At 34.2% G+C, this 22,150-nt stretch overlaps 2 protein-coding genes across 3 annotated transcripts; both read left to right on the top strand.

Annotated features, from left to right (window-relative positions):
* The first annotated feature begins 491 nt into the window (after positions 1–491).
* LOC107008230 (leucine carboxyl methyltransferase 1 homolog) lies at positions 492–11,681 on the top strand. Of its 2 annotated transcripts, XM_015207170.2 has the most exons (13): positions 493–664; positions 853–941; positions 1,039–1,181; positions 1,720–1,767; positions 1,924–2,005; positions 2,591–2,693; positions 3,363–3,483; positions 3,640–3,687; positions 5,578–5,661; positions 6,470–6,534; positions 10,155–10,206; positions 11,196–11,234; positions 11,343–11,681. In XM_015207170.2, exons 1-13 carry the CDS (start codon positions 585–587, stop codon positions 11,412–11,414), a joined length of 1,026 nt encoding a protein of 341 aa, XP_015062656.1. In that variant the 5' UTR covers positions 493–584; the 3' UTR covers positions 11,415–11,681. The 2 variants fall into 2 exon arrangements, with proteins under 2 accessions (XP_027771385.1, XP_015062656.1); XM_027915584.1 differs by lacking the exons at positions 10,155–10,206; positions 11,196–11,234; positions 11,343–11,681 and adding an exon at positions 7,697–7,813 and having other exon boundaries at positions 492–664.
* Positions 11,682–16,151: 4,470 nt separating this feature from the next.
* On the top strand, positions 16,152–21,243 carry LOC107005193 (nitrate regulatory gene2 protein-like). Its single transcript, XM_015203724.2, has 4 exons — positions 16,152–17,760; positions 18,155–18,336; positions 19,154–19,377; positions 20,129–21,243. The coding sequence occupies exons 1-4, from the start codon at positions 16,395–16,397 to the stop codon at positions 20,913–20,915; spliced, it is 2,559 nt and encodes an 852-aa protein (XP_015059210.1). The 5' UTR covers positions 16,152–16,394; the 3' UTR covers positions 20,916–21,243.
* The last annotated feature ends 907 nt before the right edge of the window (positions 21,244–22,150 follow it).

Raw genomic sequence — 22,150 nt, 5'->3', positions numbered from 1 at the left:
TTTTGACAACGCTTTCATATTCTAAAAGTACGAATTTATTAATCAATTAGCGTATGTTAACTAGACCTAAAAACATTGGTAGCTTAAAATAAAATAACTAACATTTCGATAGTGTCCTTTTTTTTTGTAAAAAAATTTAAAATTGACATTCTAAATCATTTTGTTTTATATCAAGAGTTAAACTATCTAAAAATAGTTGACATTTTGACTTTTAAGCCTATTCAAAGCATGTAAACAAAATAAAAATTATAAAATAATACTCTGAATGTCATTTTAATTGTCGCTAATTAAACCTATGCTTTTTCTTTTTCTAGTTTACATCTAGAATTCAATAGCTATATTGTTACTTGAATTAAAAACTTTAAATATAATTTTTTCTATTAAAAATAAAATAATCTCACTATTATATTATAAATCGAACGCATTGTGAAATACCATGGAAAAAGAAAAAGTGAGGACTAAAATGGTCATAACATAATCTATTGTGAATGAAAAAGTAATAACGAGTAAGTACAAGGATCAAATCCTCCGCCCAAATTCTCTTCCCCATTTTCAAAGCTCTGTATCAAAACTTGGCCAAGAGGATGGCGAAACCGGTTACCGATTCACGCAGCAACAGAGCCGCCGTTCAAGCCACCAACGACGACGCTTCCGCCAGCAAACTGTATGTACGCCCTGTTCTTCAACTATTCAATTCCGCTTTGTTAATTTTCTAGACATAATTCGGAGATACATAAAGTTGTGAGTGTAGATAATGTAAATTTCGGAGTACAGCTGTGAATATACAATCTCCGTAGGAAATTGATGTGAAAACTGAATCTAATTTTGTTAATATTTTGTGTGATTTTGAAGGTCGTGTGTGAAAAAAGGATATATGAAAGATGATTATGTTCATCTGTTTGTTAAAAAGCAGCTGAGGCGAGCTCCGATTATTAACCGTGGTATAGTAACTCTGTTTTGGCTTCTTAATTATGGTGGTGATGTGCTTAGTGTTTATTAGTCGGAGTTGTTTTTGTTGATATGCTATTTAATTGTTAGGTTATTTTGCCCGCTGGGCTGCTCTTCGAAAGATGCTTTATCAATTTCTTGATTGTGAGCCGAATGCTGATGGAAATGGAAATATCAGGAAGCAGATACTGTCACTTGGAGCTGGCTTCGACACAATGTTTTTTCAGTTGCAGGTGCTTCAGTTTTCTTTGCGGATTGTTCTTATATCTTCCACAATAATTGAAAATTTTACGCAAGCTATTCTAGGTCGCCTTTTGTATTTTTTTAATAAGTTTTTCTTTTTGTAGCCAATCTCATGGCCCGACCCCAGCTAGTTTGGTAGTTGGGACTAAGCCAAGCTGACAGTATGCATCTAATTGCAGTTCTGGAGCTTTACAGTGCTTTTGTTTACAGTGTCTATTCATATGTATCAATATTTTTCCTGTCTAGGGACCCTTAAATAAAGTTGTCAAAGAAAATGGAAGTTAAGAGCAATTCATTAGTGATGCTCAGACGGGTTACTATTCATAGAAATTTGAGTGTTTGGTTTTGCTATTTGCAAGTTTTGTTGAACTTGGTTGACACGTTATGAATGCGGAGTATTGCTTTGTATTAAGATTTATCTGATACTGCTCCCTGAATGTAGTTCTCCAATATAATTAATATACGCTGGATGCTTACTGGTTCATTCCCCCAGGAAGAAGAAGTAATAGTTAGATTTGTCTTTGTCAGGATGAAGGAAAAGCTCCTCATCTTTATGTGGAACTGGATTTCATTGAGGTGAGATTTTCAAATTTTAAGTCCCCCGAGTTTGTTATTATTGTATATCACAAATGAGGTCTGTTTCATATTTTTATGTGGCTACAGCATCATTTGCTTTTTGGGCAAATTATTGGCTCAATAAAGAGCTCAGCTCTCTATATATTTGTCTTATAGGTAACAAGTAAGAAGGCAGCTCTTATTGAAACCTACAGTCAGTTAAGGGATAAAGTTGGTGAAACTGCATCAATATCCTTAGGTAATGGACCTGTTCGTCTTGCAAAGTTGTGAATGCTCTCCTCTTTTGCATTCAACTTGGTGACCCCTGCATTCCATTTACATGGCAAACATTTGATGCATTTCCCTAACAGGTACCCTGTTTTGGAACGTAAGATGGATACGTCAAGTATTTAATTGATTAGTGTTATGAAAAGCAAAAAGCGAAAAAAAATCTGTGAGGTCCGTTGGGGATTTAAGCGCAACATACAAATAAAGCGTGAACTTCAATGAAAAAAGGCGCGAAGGGAGAAAAAATAATATAAATATAAATTATGGACTGAGAATTATAAGCATGAATGACAACTATATGAACAAAGAATTTGAAGAAAAATTACGATAAAGTGAAATATTAAATTGTTTAGTCATCTCTTCATGAATAAGGCAAACAAACACTCTTAATGATAAGATTCCGACCTTGAAAACAAACATATTAATAAAGTGCAAACAAATGAGGCTTGGACTCTTATTTTAAATGCTTAGTGGAATTTCTTGGACATTTCTTCTCTGCAAAAGCTAGAATAAACTAATATCTAGCACAACTAACTTATCTCATGCTTTCATACAGAAAAGGGGGAAGTCCATAGTGATCATTACAAATTGCTGCCTGTAGATTTGCGCAACATAGAAAATTTGAATGATATTATAGCCCGAGCAAATTTAGACCCCAGGTATGTCATTGCTTCCCTATTATTTTTTCTTAAACAATTTTGTCATTTATCTCCAGAAATGCTGCATAGGCGATCTTATGTATTATGTCTTTGTCAAGCTTCGAGAGTCATGAATAACTACCTCTCTTATAATGGTATGTGTTATTATGGTGAATTTGATCCATGTAAATGTATCAGTCTAGTGATCCGTGTTTTCGAAAGCAGTAAAGTCCATGGACCTTGAAGTAAAAACAGAGTGAAGTGCACACTTATTTGAACTAAAACACACAATTACAGAAAATTTAAATATAGCAAAACACATAGGAATTTAATACTACACTAATTTACTTGCAATTAACTAATTTCAACATCCAATATACAATAATGCTGATATTAGTCCAACTTTCCAAAATTGAGTTTGAATGTAGTAGTTAATAGCATGTATTGGACATATCAGTGATAGGACTAGCAACAAACTTTTTGTGGCTGCTTTTTTACTTGATTAATTGACTGTTAGGTGCTTGCTGTCTACACTACTACTTTCATTGTCTTCTTTTATTTCTCCTCTTTGTAAATTTAGGACTATCTAGTCTCTTTTCTGTTTCCCATGCTCTGGGAAGGTTGATCATTTATACATGTCCAAGTTCTTACCTGATTAGGGTTAACTGCACATGCTGATGTTATCATCAGTTTGCCAACATTTATAATTGCAGAATGCGTTCTTATATATTTGGATCCTGATTCAAGCCGTGCTATTGTTGGATGGGCTTCAAGAACCTTTTCCACGTCAATATTTTTCTTGTATGAGCAGGTTGTGGATGCTATTAAGTTAAATCTTGTATTCTTTTATAGGCTTACCCTTCATCCTTTTAACTTGAGTTCTAATGCTATCCTGTCCCAAGGTACTGTGGATACCTTGCTGATGTATTGTAATGACTTGCTTGCCTATTATGTGGCTTATTGACAGATCCACCCAGATGATGCTTTCGGTCAGCAAATGATTCGGAATTTGGAGGTATTTTTGCTGATTGTCTTGTAACTGTTTAAGATGCTTTCATGAATTAGCGTATTTATGTAGCCCTTTATCTGCCCATGTTTAAAGCACCAGAAGTTACATTATGGTGAGTAACTTCAAGTGACATAGATGTTGACTAGAACAAGGACAACTTGGTGCCTGTAAAGCGAGTCCTTCAAAAGTTGGAAGAGTTTCTGTTGCTTTAAAACCAATGTCTTGTTGGAGAGATACAAAGTCAAAGAAGATATATCATCGTGGACTGTCCCTCATGGGTGCCCTTATATGAATGAGGAGCTTCTTTGTTACAGAGTCCAGTTTCCTCACCTTTAAAAGATAATTGATATTCTGCCGACTGTAATTGGATGATTTTAGTCTTGCTCTACTAAAATTCTCAGTATACCAAACTTTTGTTAAACTAACCATAAAAGGTAGCTCTGCAGATGTTTTATTATGCTTTTCATGACAGGCCTGGGCGTTTTCTGAATACTTGTTCCCTTTTTCTGGTTTTTCTTCTTCCCTGCGATGTAGTTAATACAACTTCCTATTAATCAATTTATGAACTATCAAATATCAACTACACTCAAAATTTAAATCCCAAATTAGTCGGGTAGGTAATATGAGGACTTGTATCCATTTCACTATTCAGGTGGGCACGTTTTGGAAAATTTAGCATCTATAGGATCCATCATAGTTAGATTTTCTTATGCAGGCAGTGAACCTACCACAGCACTCTTTCTTTATCTTGACTCAGGAATGGATATGCTTTCCAAAAACTCACATATCTGTTTAATAAATTGTGTCATGTATAAGTTTTTTCCAACATTTCTATCTATGTTTATATAAAAGTATGCGTCATACTATTGAGTTGCTAAAAGTTTTTATTCTGAGGAAGTAAGAAAAGGATTAACTATGTTCATTGATGACCTATATTAATTGTTAAAATTATTATAACCTCTATTAAAAATGGTGTCTATGGGAGACATATATCATTTATTTTAGCTTTGCAATAGAAGGAAATACTATGACTACTCTCTACTGGTATGAAAGATAAGCAAGACAATGCTATACTACCTACTAAACTTTCACCCTAGTCCGTGTCCTCCACAACCTCCTAGCTAAGGGATCTTCTTTTCCGAAATATTAAAGCTTTTAGTTGGAGCATATTTGCTTCTGTGCAATTTTATTAGTCAGGAGAGATTCAGATGCAATTACCAATGATTGCATGATTTTTTTTTCTATGGAAGAATGAATTTATTCGTGAAATTCATGTGTTGTATAGTAATCCAGTTGAGGGGTAAGATATTGAAAGATAAAGCATTCCACTTGAAGTTCCATCAGGGATAACTTGTGAAATTGTGATATCTGCGCTTAGTAATTAAGCTCCGGAAATCATCTGTGCAATGTATGGGTTCATCACCTTTGCTAGCATCAAGTTTTTCTTGCCTCCACTTGTCCTACCCTTCAGTCAAGGAGAAATACATGAAACTTGATAAATACTGATTCAATTGCCTTTTGGAAGGAGAACCATGAGGTTTCATGTCCAAATCCCAACGGAGACGGAAACACTAGGTGATTTCTTCCCATGTCTAAGCCTTAGTGGTCAGAGTTACCAAGCACCTGTTACAGGAGGGAGTTATCCCATGGAATTAGTCGAGGTGCGCACAAGTTGGCCCAACCTACATAGTTATTAAGAAAAAAAGGCTTCTCTGGAAGTTCCAAAGTCTGATGGAAGCGTGTGATCTGGGTTTAGAAAATTTATAAAAATCTTATCTACATTGATGATCTCTGCTCTCCTGCACTGACTAGTTTTTATAAGTTCAATCGTAAAAATGATTTTTTTCTTTGATGTGTTTGTGGAACAGAATTATAATGTCTTTCTTCCTTTTTCAGAGCCGAGGTTGCGGACTATTAGGAATATATGCTACACCAACTTTACAAGAGAAAGAAAATCTTTTTCTTGATCAAGGATGGCAGGTATTTCCAATTTGCAAAACTGCTTCTTAATCTTAGATATGAAATCACCATACCCTTTTCTCAGGACACACACACACACACATGTTAAGAGCTTGTTTTAGGTGTAGAACCTCGTTAAGGGCTTGTATTAGATCTATAACCTCGTTAAGAGCTTGTATTAGTCATATAACCTGTTCCTTCATTTCCAAGTGTAGGATGTTTATTTTAGTTTTTATACAGACTACTGTATTTCCAACCGTTTGCTTTGTCACCTCATATTCTGGAATCAGGATATACTTTTCAGCTGAAGCTGGCCTTTTATCACTGAAGGTCTTAAAGCTTTGAAGAGAATTATATTAATTTCATTGCAATCTGTAAAGAATGATCTGGAAGAGAATAGACGTGTGTAGCCCTGGAATATTATTCAGAAGACTGAGGCCCCAAGCAAAATTGCTAGCATTGGTTGGATTGCAACACATGAAGCATGTCTGTCAGACTGTCACAGGAAAATCTGCAAGGAAGGGGTTTTAATCTGTGCAGCTGGTGCTTCTTTTGCAAAGAAAATGGGGAGATAGTGAATCTTTTACAGTGGCATTGCAAATAAACTATAGGCTGATCCACTCTCTCCCCAAGCAAAAGAGCATGCATTGGTTGCTTCTGAAATTGCATTAGTTGTAGGCTCTAGTTTTCATTCCCTATTTCCAGTTACTGATAATTTGAACTGTACAGTCGTTGAATACTTAACAGTGGTTCAGCTCTAGTTAATTTATTTGCTATGATAAAGCACACATGAATTTATAACTAATGGTTTGCTATTGATTGGTTGCAGAAAGCAGTTGCTTGGGACATGCTACAGGTTTATAGTGATTTTATTGAAGCTCAAGAAAGACGCAGGTTAGTATTAGCTTTCATTGCTATTGTAGATTGATATATGTAAACATGGGAATGATATGATTCATCTGAAGATGATGATCATGAAATACATTCTAGAGTAGATTGCTGTCTTTAATGGCCATATTAAGCTGCCTAAATGTCCATGTTTCAGTCAGAGCCCAGAGGTTTATAGGTCTTGTTTTGCTCCTGTCTCTCTCACCCGCTGAAAATCAAATAAGTAAAAAAAATAAGAAACAAATTATAAAAGGTCCTCACATGCTAGCGTCACCGTAAATGTTCTAGTTTGTTGCATGCGTTAGGCTCTAGGTAACATGCTTGGGCACTTGACCAATCTATATGTACAGGCTGGTTGTCTTTTAGTCTCACAGTTGTTTTATAGAAGTTATTTTTCAACTGGATAGATATCTTCCTATCACAACATACTCTTATAGCACTCTTTTTATATATTTACTTTTCATGGCTTTCTGGAAAAATACTGAGTCTATATATGAGACACCATCGTTCAATATTAGCTGATTTAACTTCATTCTTCTTGGGGCTCAATTTATTGTTCATATATTTGTCTTGCTTCTACTTGTAGTCTTGTACGAAAACCGTTACTCTCTAGAGTGTATTTCATAATTCTAGCCTTTGATTGACTTTTGTGCAGTTTCATCAATTAATACAATATCATTTGCAAATAACATGCATGGAAACTCATCTTCTATATTATCAATTAGTGATCTATTAAGATCTGCTAAGTTATTCTCATGATTTAAGTAGAAAAAAAATGATAAAAAATGCAACTCCTCTCTCTTTGATCTCCCTATAATCTATAAACTTGTTCGCAACTACCCTTTTGAACGGCGATCTGGCTTAACTTGTTGACTGGGTAATTTATACCTTCCACCGTCACAACTACTCGATAAATCTGTCCAACAAGAGCTAGGTAGATGAGAAGAACTCATTGTACTGCTATGTGTCAACCTTGGTTCCCAAGGTTATCTCCGTCTCTCGAATGCTAGAGCACTCCCTTAGGGTACTTGTTGGCAGTCATCTTTTAAGACGCTTAATGTGGTTTAGTTCTACTTTTAAGTCTCTCATTTTTTGCTATGTATACGTTTCTTTCTCTTCCTCACGTGTCCCTAAATTTTGATAAAAGTCATCGTACTCTTTACTGTAGGCCTTGCAAACTGCCTTTTTAGCCTCTCTGAGATTTCTTGTACTCTTCAGAGGTTTCACCAGCTTCTGCTTTTGGTAACTCCCTATACTTCTCACTTTTTGTTTTACCAACTCTTCGCACCTCCTCATCCACCATTACGATTCTTCAAGGTCCAAGACTTTTGGACATTCCTAAAACTTTTAGTTGCTACTTTTTAATGCAACCTGTCAACAATAATTCTTATTAAGTTCTTAGCTTTATGCTTGAGCTCTAATCATACAATGGTTCTGGTCTCCATTCCTGTTCTTGTCTATTTCACAGTAGTACTTGTGTTGCCTATCTCCAGACTCCAGAGGCCGAAACACCTAATTAGCTAAGTGTGCACCGGCCATCGGTCACCGGCACCCGCCTGCTTAGTTGCATTTAAGTATGTATAGGAATCTGTAACACATTTATTTAGCCAAAGGGGCTCCTCCAATCAGAAGAATTAGGCATGTGCACTGAATCAAGGAGCCTCCAAGGCGCTTTGGTGTTTCCTCCAATGAGCCCCAGTGATTTATCTCGTTGGGAATGAATCATTACTTTTCACCTCTGGAATAAAATAGTTTTTGGTTTCAAAACCACCCAAAATCATTAATTTTATCACACAATTGTCTATTAATACGGAAAACCGAAGCTAATCTGGTAAATTGCCAAAGTCTAACTTCATAACAAACCCAACAGAACTTCAGATTTTTGAAACTTATAATTCAAAACCTTTTTCTTTTTCTTTACTCTTATTGTTTTTCTTGTTCAACCTTCCACTAATATAGTCCTTCCCTTTTAATCTCTTTTCTGTTCCTGTTTATTCGGTCAATGTGTTAAAAAGAGCAGTCCGGTGCACGAAGAGTCCAACATTCAAGCAGAGTCCGGGGAAGGGCCACATCCTGAGGGGATGTAATGTAAACAGTCTACACTGATGCAAACATCAATTTGCTGACTGCACTGCTCGAACCCGTGAGACATAAGTCACGTGGAGACAATTTTATCGTTGCTCCAATGTGTCAATTTTTTTTTACAAGATTATATTTTCCCTTGCGCTCTTATCCCTTTTGTACCCTCCTAATTACCCACAAACTCGAATTTAATTCAAGCACTATGTGGCTAAATCTAACTTTCTAAGTGTGAAAATCTTCACTTCTCAGTCTTAGAGCCTATTCGGATTGACTTTTATTTTTGACTTATAAGCCAAAAGCCATAAGTTAGAATCCTTTAGTTTTTATCATTTTAGCTTAAAGTCAAGTGCTTATAAGCACTTCTTTAATTTACCCAAACACCCCAATTGTGCTTAAAAACTATTTTGGCTAAAAAGCACTTCAAATAAGTAAATCCAAACAAGCTCTTACTCGCCTCCGCATAAGTGACAATTAGCTTGTGAATGTACAATAGTCCACCTATCATAATGAAAGAAATCCAAGAAAATATCAAATTTAACTCATTACTGTTGGATGGTCGGTTTATCTATCTAGGAGGAATCAAAAACTATATAAACCAAACCAACTTAACCCAAATTCAAGCAAAAAAAAAGGCTTAACTTAATGAACCTAAAATAGAACAAAATGAGCAAATAGGCAAATACATATCCCTACTCTGACTCTACATGTGGCGTGTGATATTGTACACTAAAGGTAATGGTGCACGTGGCATCTTCATATCCTGGGTCGCTATTTGCCTATCTCTCTAGCTTTTCCCGTGATTCACTCACTCTCTTGTAGACCTCTCAGGTTGTCTAAACAGAAGGACGAAATAACAAGGTTTGGTACGCCATCCATTCGGACATTGCAGAGGGATAGAAAATAAGATGTTTTTAAGAGTTCATAGTCCTACTCAAAAGTTGGAGTTCAAATATTAGTATCATGGGACTCTTGCATTTTGGTGTAGGTTTGAATTTGTAAATATTGTAGCAACTGATTTGATATAGTTCACCTAGACTTCTGGTTGAGGGATATAACTCCTTATATTTGTACTGTCGACTTTGTCCTCCTTCTGCGCTAGTGATTACCTTGTCGCAGAAAAACAAATCACAATTTTAAGAATATATAAGAGAAACACATTTAAGAGAACATCAAATATTTTTAGGCTGATCTGATGCTAACGTTTTGGTCACATATATGATTCTGTTATTTTTTTGTGTCTTTACAACAAACAAAATATGCTTTTTTCCCTGCGAAACAAAATAGAAGCTTTCATATCTTGAAAAGCTTTCTATTTTATTAAAGCTACTTTGGGTTTCATTAAATATATTATTACCTTTTTTAGATTCTGATGTATCCTTTTCCCAGGATAAAGGCTGATTCCTCTTTTTCCTGTGTGCACCTTCACTTTATCTACTTTGTGCTTATCCCCCCCCCCCCTCTTTCCCCCACAAACACACACACAAAAAATAATAATAATAATAATGTTGCAGTCCTCAAATATTTGCATGTAATTTTCTGGACAGGATTGAAAGATTGGAAATATTTGATGAATTTGAAGAGTGGTTTATGATGCAGGTAAGTTTCTATTACTCTTCTGCTTTTGACTGCAAAATATATTTCAGTGTGCTTGCATTCTATACCATCGTGAAAGTTGAGCACTTTGTTCCAGATTTGTTGTTTTTTTGTATCGCAAGTTTCTGACCAGTATATCTGGCATTTGGCATCATATTGTATTTACGATCTATAACCCTAGATAATGTAGATGCAAAATGCAGGCTGCTTTATTTTGATTGGCCCTTTCCCAAGGCTTGCCTTTTCTTGACCTGTTTTCAAGGATCAAGATGCTGCTCTGTCTTTTGTTTTTTGATTTTCTATTTGCCTACATCTATATTCTCCTTTAGTCTTAAGACAACCTTTCTGTATTACGTTATTCCATAACAAAGTTAAGTGATGTAGTATCTGAAAGTTCCTTTTACCAATCAAAACAAAGAAATCCGAGATAGGTCTACTGCCTTTTATGTCATTTGCTGACCTGCCTTTTGGTGAAGTGACTGCCTGATTAAAAGTTCTTAATCTGTCACAGCAATATATTGCAATATGTAACATGGAAACTTGTAAATAGTTGGATTATGTCGAGAGTATTTGGGAATGAGAGTACAAAAAATTGATACTCCTTCCATCATGTAGTCCCTGTTCGACTAATTGGAGATAAAAATAAAACAAAACAAAACAAAGTGGAATATTTCATTATGTCTGAGTAATTCAGAGAATTGGTATTGTTTGTTGAAAACATGTTATATTAAAGCTGCAACTATATAAAGTAGTAGTGTTGTGGTAGTTTGGACTCTAGGATCTGGCAAAATTTTAGCATCTATTATCTATGAGACAAGGTGAAGTAAATTGGTATCGACAACAAAGGTAGTAGGTTAAGTAAGAAAGGCTTGAGGGAGTATTTGAAAGACTAAAAAAGATGGGGAAAATGGTACTTTATTTTATACTGATAAAAAAATGCATACCTTATTTATCTTGTATAATGCTCCTTTTCATTTAAAACCCAATTGCAGGAGCACTATTGTGTTACATATGCAGTCAATGATGCTATGGTATGCTTATATCTCAGCTATATTAAAGTTAAAACTATGTAATTAGTTCCAGAAATCCCGGAGTATTCGACTAATTGTGTTCATCTTTAAATTGGTCTTATACTTCAGGGTTTGTTCAATGAATTTGGTTTCCCTAAAACACATCCTACAACAAATACCTCCATTGCAACATCCACATGAGAAGAGGATCCTATCTTTAGACAAAATCACTCTTTCCAATCTCAGGTCATCGGAATATGAACGGAAAGCTTGTTACCAGTTGTCAACTGTCAGGATAAGAAGTGTTTCAGGTACCGAAAAGGTCTCAACCAGTTCTGGCTCCTTATTAGGTGTATTAGGGACGATCCTTAGTGTGAATGCATCTATACATATATTTGTTTTGACGTAAAGGGGAAGATCTTCTCCAGATATTTTTTATTTTTATTTTATATAATGTTGGATTGAAATGAGTTTTGAGCGTAGCCTGCAATGAGAGTTCATATAGCCAAACCCAACTTGTTCCGGATTGATGTTTGATTATGAAAGGGTAGATCCTCTTTTGCTAGCTGTTTGGCAAAAGCTCAAACGTGGTAGGGCCTATGAGAAGGGGAATTGTGTTGTTTTTGGCCCTTGTTGGGTGGGGAAACACTTGCATGGTTGTTGTCTCCTCTTCTTTTTTTTTTCTATTAGATATTAGATACTATTTTCTCTTTCTTTATATCTATCTATTTGCATCATCCTTTTGTTTTTTTGTATTTAATTTGACTATTGTACCACCGAAATGGTAGATATGATTACTCAATGCTTCATCATGACAACAACTTTTGTACCTCAAAATACTATTCATAACTGTGGAAAAATAAAAAAAACATTTCCTTTTTCTATGTTCCTACAATTTTAATGTTACCAATATATCTAGCAATCACTATTTGTAAATCTTGTTAATCTCACGAGTGGAGTCTGAAAAGGTTTGGAGTCTACACAACCTTAATCCTACCTTGTTCTAACTCTTGACATCGATGTCGAGAGTAAGTTTTTCGAGGGCCCAAAGCAAGAAAAAAAGTGGTTGCACCAAGTGGAGATTGGAATAATGTAATCCTGACAAATGAAATTTAAGTGAAGAAGAAAGAAAAAAGGGTCCCCCTTTATGTTCACCTTTTTAGGAAGGGAAGGGAATAGTATTATAATTTTATCATTTTCTATGGATTGCAGCCCTATACACTCTATCTGTACTCTATTTCAAACAATTTTTTTAAAAGAATAATACACACAGATTTAACTAATTTTTTTTTTTGCAGCTTTAAGAAACCTCTATGTTTACTCCATGAAACCTTGGAGGCTTCTTTTTCTAACAGTTTTAGGACCTTTAAGAAAAATAATGTTCCAGTATTAAACAAACATCAATTTGTACTTGAAAAACAGTGAGCAATGTGGTCCTTGTATATACATAGTTTAAAGAGACATTACCAGCCTTACTTTGTTGACCTACTATATTTGGACTTTTTTCAACTATACACATAATTTTATATAGTGACTAAACATTTTGGGTTCTCAATTGGAAAATAATAAAAACTACTTGTGTCATATAATCTACAAGTAAAAGTTAGCAAATTAGTAAGAAGTGTGTGGGAAGTATTATAGCCTCCGAGTAGAGCAGTGTTATAATTTTATTATATATTCTCTGTCTTTAATTACTTGTCCACTTTTTCTTTTATAGTTGTTCTTAATTATTTGTCAATTTTAACAGATCAAGAAAGGTTTTACCTATTATATCTTCAATCAAAAGACTAATTACTTTGAAAAATGTAAAAATTTTCATTCACTTCATAATAAATAATGATAAAATGCTAAATTCACTATGTTATTAATGATTCTCTTAATAGGTGTTAATTCAAAAGTGGACAAGTAATTAAGAACAGATTTGACTCAAGACGTTTTTATGTCTTAAATCTAACGACGTATATAGTTAACTTATTCAGATTCTAATATACATATATTTTCGTCTTTTATTTTGCTCAAGTGATATAACTCATTTTCTTTTACAAAAATTAAAAGCATCTGCAAATTTTGCAAAAAATAAAGATAAGAAAAAGAGGAAAAGTAAGGAAGAAAAAGAGAAACATGTGAGAAAAAAAGAATTGGCTTACACAATTTGTTCAAACTTTTCACTGCTCTTTTTTTTAGAAAAATTCTTTAAATAAAATTCACCCTTTCAAAAATCAAGAATCACTATTTTATTCTTTCCTTTTTCGTCTCTTGTTTCTTTTTCTTCCTTTTCACATTAATCTTCTTAAAAAAAGGGTACTTTATCATTAACATAAAGCTTGGTTAAGAATTAATCGTAATGAAGAAGATTTACCTTTTAAAAATATTTACCTTAATATATTTAGAAAAAGGTCTATTCCACAATTGCCATAAAACAAAAATTTCATAAGCATAACCTAATACCTCTAAAAAAATTACGGACAGAGCTATAATTCTATAATTCGCATGCAGATATTCGATTGAATTTAGTAAATTTTGTTCATATATGATGGAGCTATTGTATATAATTAAATTAAATGTGTGTTTTATGTGTGGGGGTGGGGTGGGGGGAATCATATAGTTAAAAAAACATTTTATTTAGTTTGGTTTAATTTGTATATTTAACAAATCTTTATAGTTGTAAATTGTAATGTAATATAGATTTGTAATGTTTTGAATCACACTAAATATTATTTCAATATTTGATAAAAGTTGAAATGAAATTACACTAATTTGACATATTGCTTATTAGTGAATGGTCTATTAGGTAAAATGTTGAATTTTTGTGAATTTTCATGGCTCACTTCCCCTTAAAACCCTAAAAATGTGAAATATCTTTTTGACCAAATGTGAGAATATGCTCTTTGTGATATCTTTTATTTACAAAAAGAGAAATAAAGTTACTACAAAAAAAAAAGTTCACTTTCTTGCCCTATGTAGTGTTTATCCTTTACCCAAGATTTTGAGTTTATTGGGATAATTCTTTGATACGAATTTTAAAACTCGCTTGATCATATAGTTTATTTATTTATTGAAATAATTTTTTATTTAATTTAAATTGATCATAAAAAATTTAAGTCCAATTTGAAAAATAATATATAATTTATTTTTCAACTCACTTTTTATTAAGCTATTGAATTTAAGCATGAATATTGTTATAATTAATCTTTGGAGAAAAATATAACCAAACACAACACCAGTGTCAAAATTTTTGGACTTTATAATTGGGTTTTACTGTTTGCCAACATGATTAATCAATGTACCTTAGGTTTTAATCTTTTGTATTTGTCTTAATGAAATGATTACATTTTTATAATGTCTTTTTGCCCTTTAAATTATTTATTTACTCCTCAATCTACTGATCTTTCTTCTTTATATCCTAAATATAAATTTTATGCTCAAGAGCTTCATGACTCTAAATTAATTTCGAGATTTCATATATTTTAAGCGTTTAGAGAAAATATATCAGATGAATAATATCTTGTGTCACGTTATGAACCAACAAATTTTATATTTAATAGTGTGAGTTTCAAAAGTAACCATCTAAAATCAAATTATAGTTTTGAATAAAAATGATAAATTTTAATCAATATTAAAATAAAAATTAATTGAAAATAAATAATTATAATTTTTACTACGTAAATAGTATCATAATGACTAAATTATTTGAACCTAATTTGATTCCAAAAAACAAAATGCAACAAACATTAAATATATATAATTTTTTTTATCACCACATATATACTAGTAGTAATAGAATTAAGACAACAAATCAACCAAAAAAAGACATTAGAAATATAATAGTAGATTTAAGACAACAATCTACCAAAAAAGAAATCATCTAAAATAGGTAATTAAAAATAAATAATTCAATTCTATATTCAATATAATAGTGACCTCTATTTCAAGATCCCAAAGCAACCTACCACCTAGCTATAGCTAGTATTTTGCATACGAATTTAATTTAATTTAATAAAAAATTATTGAATTAATATATTCATAATAATAAAATTTTAAATATTATATATAAAATTTAATTATTATAATTTAAAATTATTATCATAAAACTGAAACATATTATAAAATTAAAATTGTAAGACTATCCAACACAAATGGGGTTGTGAACCCTACTTTCTTGTTGTCTGCCAGCTGCCACCCATATCCAAGCTAAATACAAAAAGCAGCCTTTTTCTCTTCTAAAAAACCAAAATAATTTTTAATAATTAAAAATATAATTAAATATTTTATTATAGACTATTATTTTAAGGGTAATTCATCTCAATTTTGGAAATCCCCCATTTCTTATTGGAAAATTAAATAATTATCTTAAACATTCCAAACATAAAAAAGAACACATTAATAATATTACTCTTTTCGTATAAGGAATATAATAAGATGTCTAGACTCTATAGAGTAGGAGAATCAATAAAATTTAATTTTAAGAATTAGTTTCTTAATTTTTATATACGCTATTTATTTTAATTTTCATTTAATACACTAAATATTAATAACTTTACTTATTTATTTATTTTTAATTTTACCCTTACAACTAAATAATTTTTTTTCAATTTATTAGAATATTACTAGTTAAATTTTGATTTTATAAATTGAAGTAAAAAAAAGAAATGCTGAGAATAACTATTTAAAAATTAATTTAGATTCTGATGGAATAATAATTTCGATCCTTCAACATATAATTACGTAATATGTGGATTTAGATTTAGTATATTCTAGATATGAAGCCAAAAAAATATTTAGGAATTTGGATATTAATTATTAGAACCTATGTTCTTTATTAAAAGTATATATATCTTTGACAAAATGATATTAACATCTTAAAATGTTATAATTATTATTTTCTTTTGTAATAAAGTATGAGTAGTATTTAAATAATAAAAAAAAACTTTTAAATGTTGAAAAAGATTAGTCATTGTTAAAAGTACTTTTTGAGTGGAGAAAGAAAGTGAAGTATTTCTAACTCACTGTGTGTACTGTGTGTGAAAACACTTTCATGGCATTTTTTCTTCTTCTTCACCGTCTCCGCCCATCGCCGTCGCAACTTCTTTAACTCCATAGCAACACCAGTAACTGCGCCGCCGGAATAGCCACCGTCAACGGCGGAGACCCATTTGATTTTATTTTTTTTGATATTTAACGATGGGTTGCGCGGCGTCGAAGCTAGATAATGAAGATACTGTCCGGCGGTGTAAAGACCGCCGGCGATTGATGAAAGAAGCTGTTTATGCTCGTCATCACTTAGCAGCAGCTCATTCTGATTACTGTCGTTCACTTCGTGTTACGGGTTCTGCTTTATCTACCTTTGCCGCCGGTGAACCACTTTCTGTTTCTGATCATACTCCTGCTGTTCTCCTCCGTACGTCTTTTTCGACTACTGCTGCTACTAACATCAAAACCCCTCCACCCCCACCCCCTATTCGTATCCCATCTCCTTCTCCTTCTCTTCATCCACCACCACCCCCACCGCCGTTTTTTCCGTCGCCGTCACCGACGATAGCTTCTTCAAAGCTTCCTCATATACTTTCTGCCTCCTCTGTTTCCTCTCATCAGCGTCAGCCCCCGGTACAGCAGAAAAAGCCCCTGAAACTTCCGCACATTCTTTCTGGGTCAAGTTTGAATTCATATAATGAGGATTATACATACGATGCGAAAGCAAATTCGACGTATTCTAGTACTCCTTCACAAGCTTCCTCTGTTTGGAACTGGGAAAATTTCTACCCTCCTTCCCCTCCAAGTTCAGAGTACTTCGAACGCGTCCACAATAAGAACAATTTCTCTCGAGAAGCTGATCCGGAGGATGATGAGGAAGATAAGGCGTCAAACTACACATCTCATTCACAATACTCTCAGCATCATCATCAGCATCAGCACCAACATCATCCTAGTGACCAATCACTTCATGGAAAATCGAACAAGCAATTTGACTTTTTCGATACTGATAGTGTTAACGATGAGAAATTGGCAAATGGGTCTGTCCGGAATCAGAAAAAGGTTGGTGAAAACAAGCAGAACTATGCAGCCCACCATTTGAATAACTGGGAGAGTGAAGCTGAGAGAGAAGAGGTACAGTGCAGCGAGTGGGGAGATCACGATCATTACAGTACTACAACTTCATCTGATGATGATGACGATGAAGAAGAAGAAGTAGAGGAAAAGGATGATATAAGATCTGGGTATGGGCCATCCCGATCGAATTTCGGGTCTACTGCTTCCGTGAAGAATGAGGAAGGTTCTAATATTAATGTGAATACAAAGAATTTCTCAGTGAAGAAATCTGATAAGATGTCGGAGGACGGTGGGTCGTCTTCGATGAGTTGGGGGAACGGAAATGGGAAAGTGGAGATGGTATCTGATAGAAGTATAGTGGTGAGGCACAAGGATCTAGCAGAGATTGTTGCTGCCATTAAGGAATACTTTGATAAGACTGCTTCTGCTGGTGAGCAGGTGTCTGAGATGTTGGAGACAGGTCGAGCTCAGCTTGACCGGAGCTTTAAGCAGTTAAAGAGTGAGTCTTTTTGTTTTTGGAATCTTCATTTTTGTGGACTGCAACTTTCGATTTTTATTGCTTTATCTGTGCCTTTTGATCATAAGTTATAACATAGCAATTAGTGGGTGTTGTATGTTTTCTGTGATGCATATGTGAATACACTTATGTGAGCTTAGCATAGCCAGTTCCAGGTTTGGATAAAGGAGTAGAGTTGTGGTAGCTTATACTCATGGTAAAATTAGTCAAATTTTGACCAATGAAGATGATTCATATCATTTGCTAACTATTTTTAGGTTGAGGTTTAGTTGATTGACATTGACTATCTTCACCTTGCGATCCAGTTAAGCAAATTTTATTGAAAATTTTCGATTCTTTGTTTAGGATTTAATATTGTTTTTTCGGTGCATTGCAGAAACTGTGTATCATTCCAGTGGAGTATTTAGCACTATAAGCTCCACCTGGTCTTCAAAACCTCCATTGGCGGTCAAGTATCGTTTTGAACCTAGTTCTATTGATGAAGGTGGCCAAAAGAGTCTTTGTTCCACCTTGGAGCGACTCTTGGCATGGGAAAAGAAACTGTATCAGGAAGTGAAGGTGCTCTTCTCAATTCCATTTGCTCTTAGTCTTCAAGATATATTTACTTTCTTGTGTTTTATACCAATTGGTCTTTTGCAATCATCCTGTCGGTCGGTTAACTGGTTGTCTGCAAAGATCAAAAGCTGTAGTTAAATCCACTCTGGATCAATCAAGCATTGGGTAAACTATACTCAATTATTGTGATGGTATATTAATATTTTAGTAGAGCAACAGAGTGCCAGGTTTTCAGTTGGGATCTTATAAATGTTACGGTAGATAGAAGTGTAAAAATCAGTCGGGTCATGCTCATCCAAAGACCTGTGTAATCTAACTTGTTTGCACTCATTTTTAGTCAATAATGGTGTACTGAATAAAGTACCCCAGGTAGTTACATCACTTGACATGGACAGCTTTGAGCTATTATTAGATTTTGATATAGAACATGAAGGTACCGTGCCTGCCTTAAAACTAATCTATTAAAATGGTCATATATGCTGAAGTGTGTGACCATCACTCTAAAACTTAAGTTTAAATTATTAGAGAGAATACACTTTTATTTAACTATATATATCATCTAAAAGATCAACTTATTAAAGAGAACACACTTTTATTTAATTAACTTATATCTTCAACACTATAAGCCTTATTTCATAGACTAGTGCTTTTATGGAAAGTAGCATAGGAATTGTGTGTTGTTAAGATCCTTTTTTTTTTGTGGGGGTGGGTGGGGTGGGGTGTGGGGTGGGGGTTGAAGAAAAGGCAACTTGAGCGACTACTTCCTTGCGCAATGCTTTAGCTCCCACACATTTGTTTAATCTGAGTACTGTAAATGCAGGCGAGGGAAGGAGTTAAAATTGAGCATGAAAAGAAGTTGGCAACATTACAGAGTCAGGAAAGCAGAAGTGATGACATAGCCAAGTTGGACAAAACCAAGGCCTCAATAACAAGGTTGCAGTCACTGATGGTGGTCACATCGCAAGCTGTTTCCACTACGTCCTCTGCCATTATTGGCCTAAGGGACTCTGACCTTGTCCCGCAGCTTGTTGAACTTTGTCATGGGTAAGTCCTTGTGTTTGTGAATACTTGATTTGAAATTTGTTGACAACCAATTTTATTCAGATTACTTGCTGGTAGACACATACATGGGTCATAGGTTAAAATGATACTATGTTGCAATACTGATTAGAGGAAACTCAACATATTGGAGCCAACCTTCTACCATTATGAGATTGAATAAGTCTGGTTACTGCCTTCCCGGAATTTCTTCCAAGTTATTCTTTTCTTTTGGAAATCGTTTGCAGAACCTAAATCACCCATGTAATTGTGTGCTGTCTCAAGACTATTTCCTTGCAATTGAATTGAATAGGTTCAACATATCCTACCTGATATTGATCTTACCTAAAGTCATGCTCTCACATGTAAAATGTGTTGGTGTTAATATTTGTCTTGCTCTCACATGTAAAATGTGTTGGTGTTAATATTTGTCTGTTTCAGTGGTAGTTGAGAACTTATGGATCTTTAAATGTTCGACTTTTGTCTTCCTGACAATGAAAGGATGTCCATGGAGCATCTTTCTAGAGTCTGACAAGATTGTGGCCATGATGGATTCACTATTTTTGGATATTTGGAATATCTCTTGTGCTTTGATATGTGTAATTGATGGCTAAATATAGTGATGGTTCTTAGGCCTATCAGTATTGATAAAGCTCAATCTGGAATTTTGGCAATCACTAAGATAACAAAGTGTTTACTATTTTCTAAGTTATACCCCTGACTAGTCCTCAACTGATATTGGTATAAACTGATGCAGATTTATGTACATGTGGAAATCCATGAACCAGTTCCATCAAGTTCAGAATGACATTGTGCAGCAGGTGCGTGGCCTCATCAACAGAGAAATTAAAGGTCAATCGACATCTGACCTACACCGGCAGGCAACACGTGACCTTGAGTCTGCTGTATCTGCATGGCACTCGAGTTATTGTCGCCTGATAAAATTTCAAAGGGACTTTATCCGATCCCTTCATGGTTGGTTCAAGCTCACCCTTGTATCTGTCAATACTGAGCCAACTAATGGCAACAGGGAGTTCTCAGATTCATTTATGTTTTGCGATGAGTGGAAGCTAGCACTTGACCGTATTCCTGACACTGTTGCATCAGAAGCTATCAAAAGCTTCATAAATGTTGTTCATTCGATATATGTGAAACAAACGGAGGAGTTGAAGATCAAAAAGCGAACTGAATCTGCATCAAAGGAGCTTGAGAAAAAGGCTTCGAGTGTCAGGAACATTGAAAGGAAGTATTACAATTCTTTCTCCATGGTTGGCATTGGACTTCCTGATGGGGGACCTGATAATGGTAATATTTTAGATGCACGAGACCCTCTTGCTGAGAAAAAGGCTGAGCTTGCAGCTAGCCAACGGCGTGTGGAAGATGAGATGGTGAAGCATTCTAAAGCAGTGGAGGTAACCAGAGCAATGACTCTGAACAACATTCAAACAGGGCTTCCGGGAGTTTTCCAAGCTATGACCAGCTTTTCTTCCTTGATGACAGAGGCCCTTGAGGCTGTATGCACCCGTTCTTATTCTATTAAGTAGGAAACAACTTACAGATAACTGAATACTAGTACTTGTTTTCTTTTTTTTTTCTTTGGCTATTCTTACTTTCGTTCCGGGCAAGGATGAAAGAGAAAGGGCGCATTTTTGGTCATAGGCTCCTTTCAGCTAGTTGGCTTTTTCCCTTTGATTTTTTGCTATGTTGTAGATATGTGGAATTTTTTTTCAGTTTTGTACTTTTATCTAGTGGTGGGAAGAGGAATATTTTCTGTATGTATAGCAAATTATTTGCATTATTGCATTGAGGTCAATATTCTCAGCAGATGAATAAATGTATTCCCTTCTAAGTGGAAAGATATTCTTACTGTTCTGTCTCTTTTGTAGTATGTATTACATGGCCTAATTTTGAGAACATTAGACAGGTTCATTGGTGCTTTTGCTCATAGGCTTATGTGACGATTGCAGTTCAAATCTGAGTTCTGGTTGAAGACTCTGCTGCTGAAACAGCAGTGCAAATGAATAATGTAATGTTCTTTTCTCCTCTTTACTGTAGCATTTCAGAGTCTCTTTATCTTTTTTTTCTAATTTGACCACAAATCAGGGAGTTTACCAAAAGCTTTATTTACTCCTTGTGGGGTTCTTTTGTTTACACTTAAAGCTTAAAGCTTTAGAGTAAAGACAAGAAAGTCTTGATTTGGGTCCCCTTGATATCTATCTTTCATAATAATTCTACACAAAATGATGAAATTTCTTCTGTTCTTTCTCCCTCTTTAGTCATTATTAGGCTGTAAGAAGATACCCTTTTGGCTCTTTTTGTTATACTTTACCTTCAGATACACATGTAATAACTGGATCAATGGACTATATAATGCAGAAAATGATCCTTTCACCACTGTCTTTGCATGTGCATGCAGGTTAAAGCAAATATTAAGATTCAGATATATGTTTCTCTCTAATATGATGACAAAAACTGACAGAAGGTTAGCAGCTAGCAGGTATGAGTGACTAACCTACTTTTCAGTTACACTTTCCACTGTTTATTGTGCTGGTGGTATTATGCAAAGGCAAGAGACAAGAAGAAAATCAGTTGAATATTAGGGTTGTCTTTGGTCCAATTTTCCCGTGTTTGGTTAGTCGAAATATTTTTTTACGACTAATGAAAGTAAGGAAAATAAGTTCCGCAAGTTACATTCAAAATTCGTTATCATTTTTCCTTAATACCAAATACTATAGATTATTTTTATTTTTTCGTTCTCAAGATTCGAATTTAGAATTTC

Source organism: Solanum pennellii, chromosome 1, assembly GCF_001406875.1.
Source record: "Solanum pennellii chromosome 1, SPENNV200".
In the NCBI taxonomy this organism is placed as follows: Eukaryota; Viridiplantae; Streptophyta; class Magnoliopsida; order Solanales; family Solanaceae; genus Solanum; species Solanum pennellii.
Note: the sequence above shows the minus strand (reverse complement) of the source record. Positions and strands in the feature narration are given on the sequence as shown.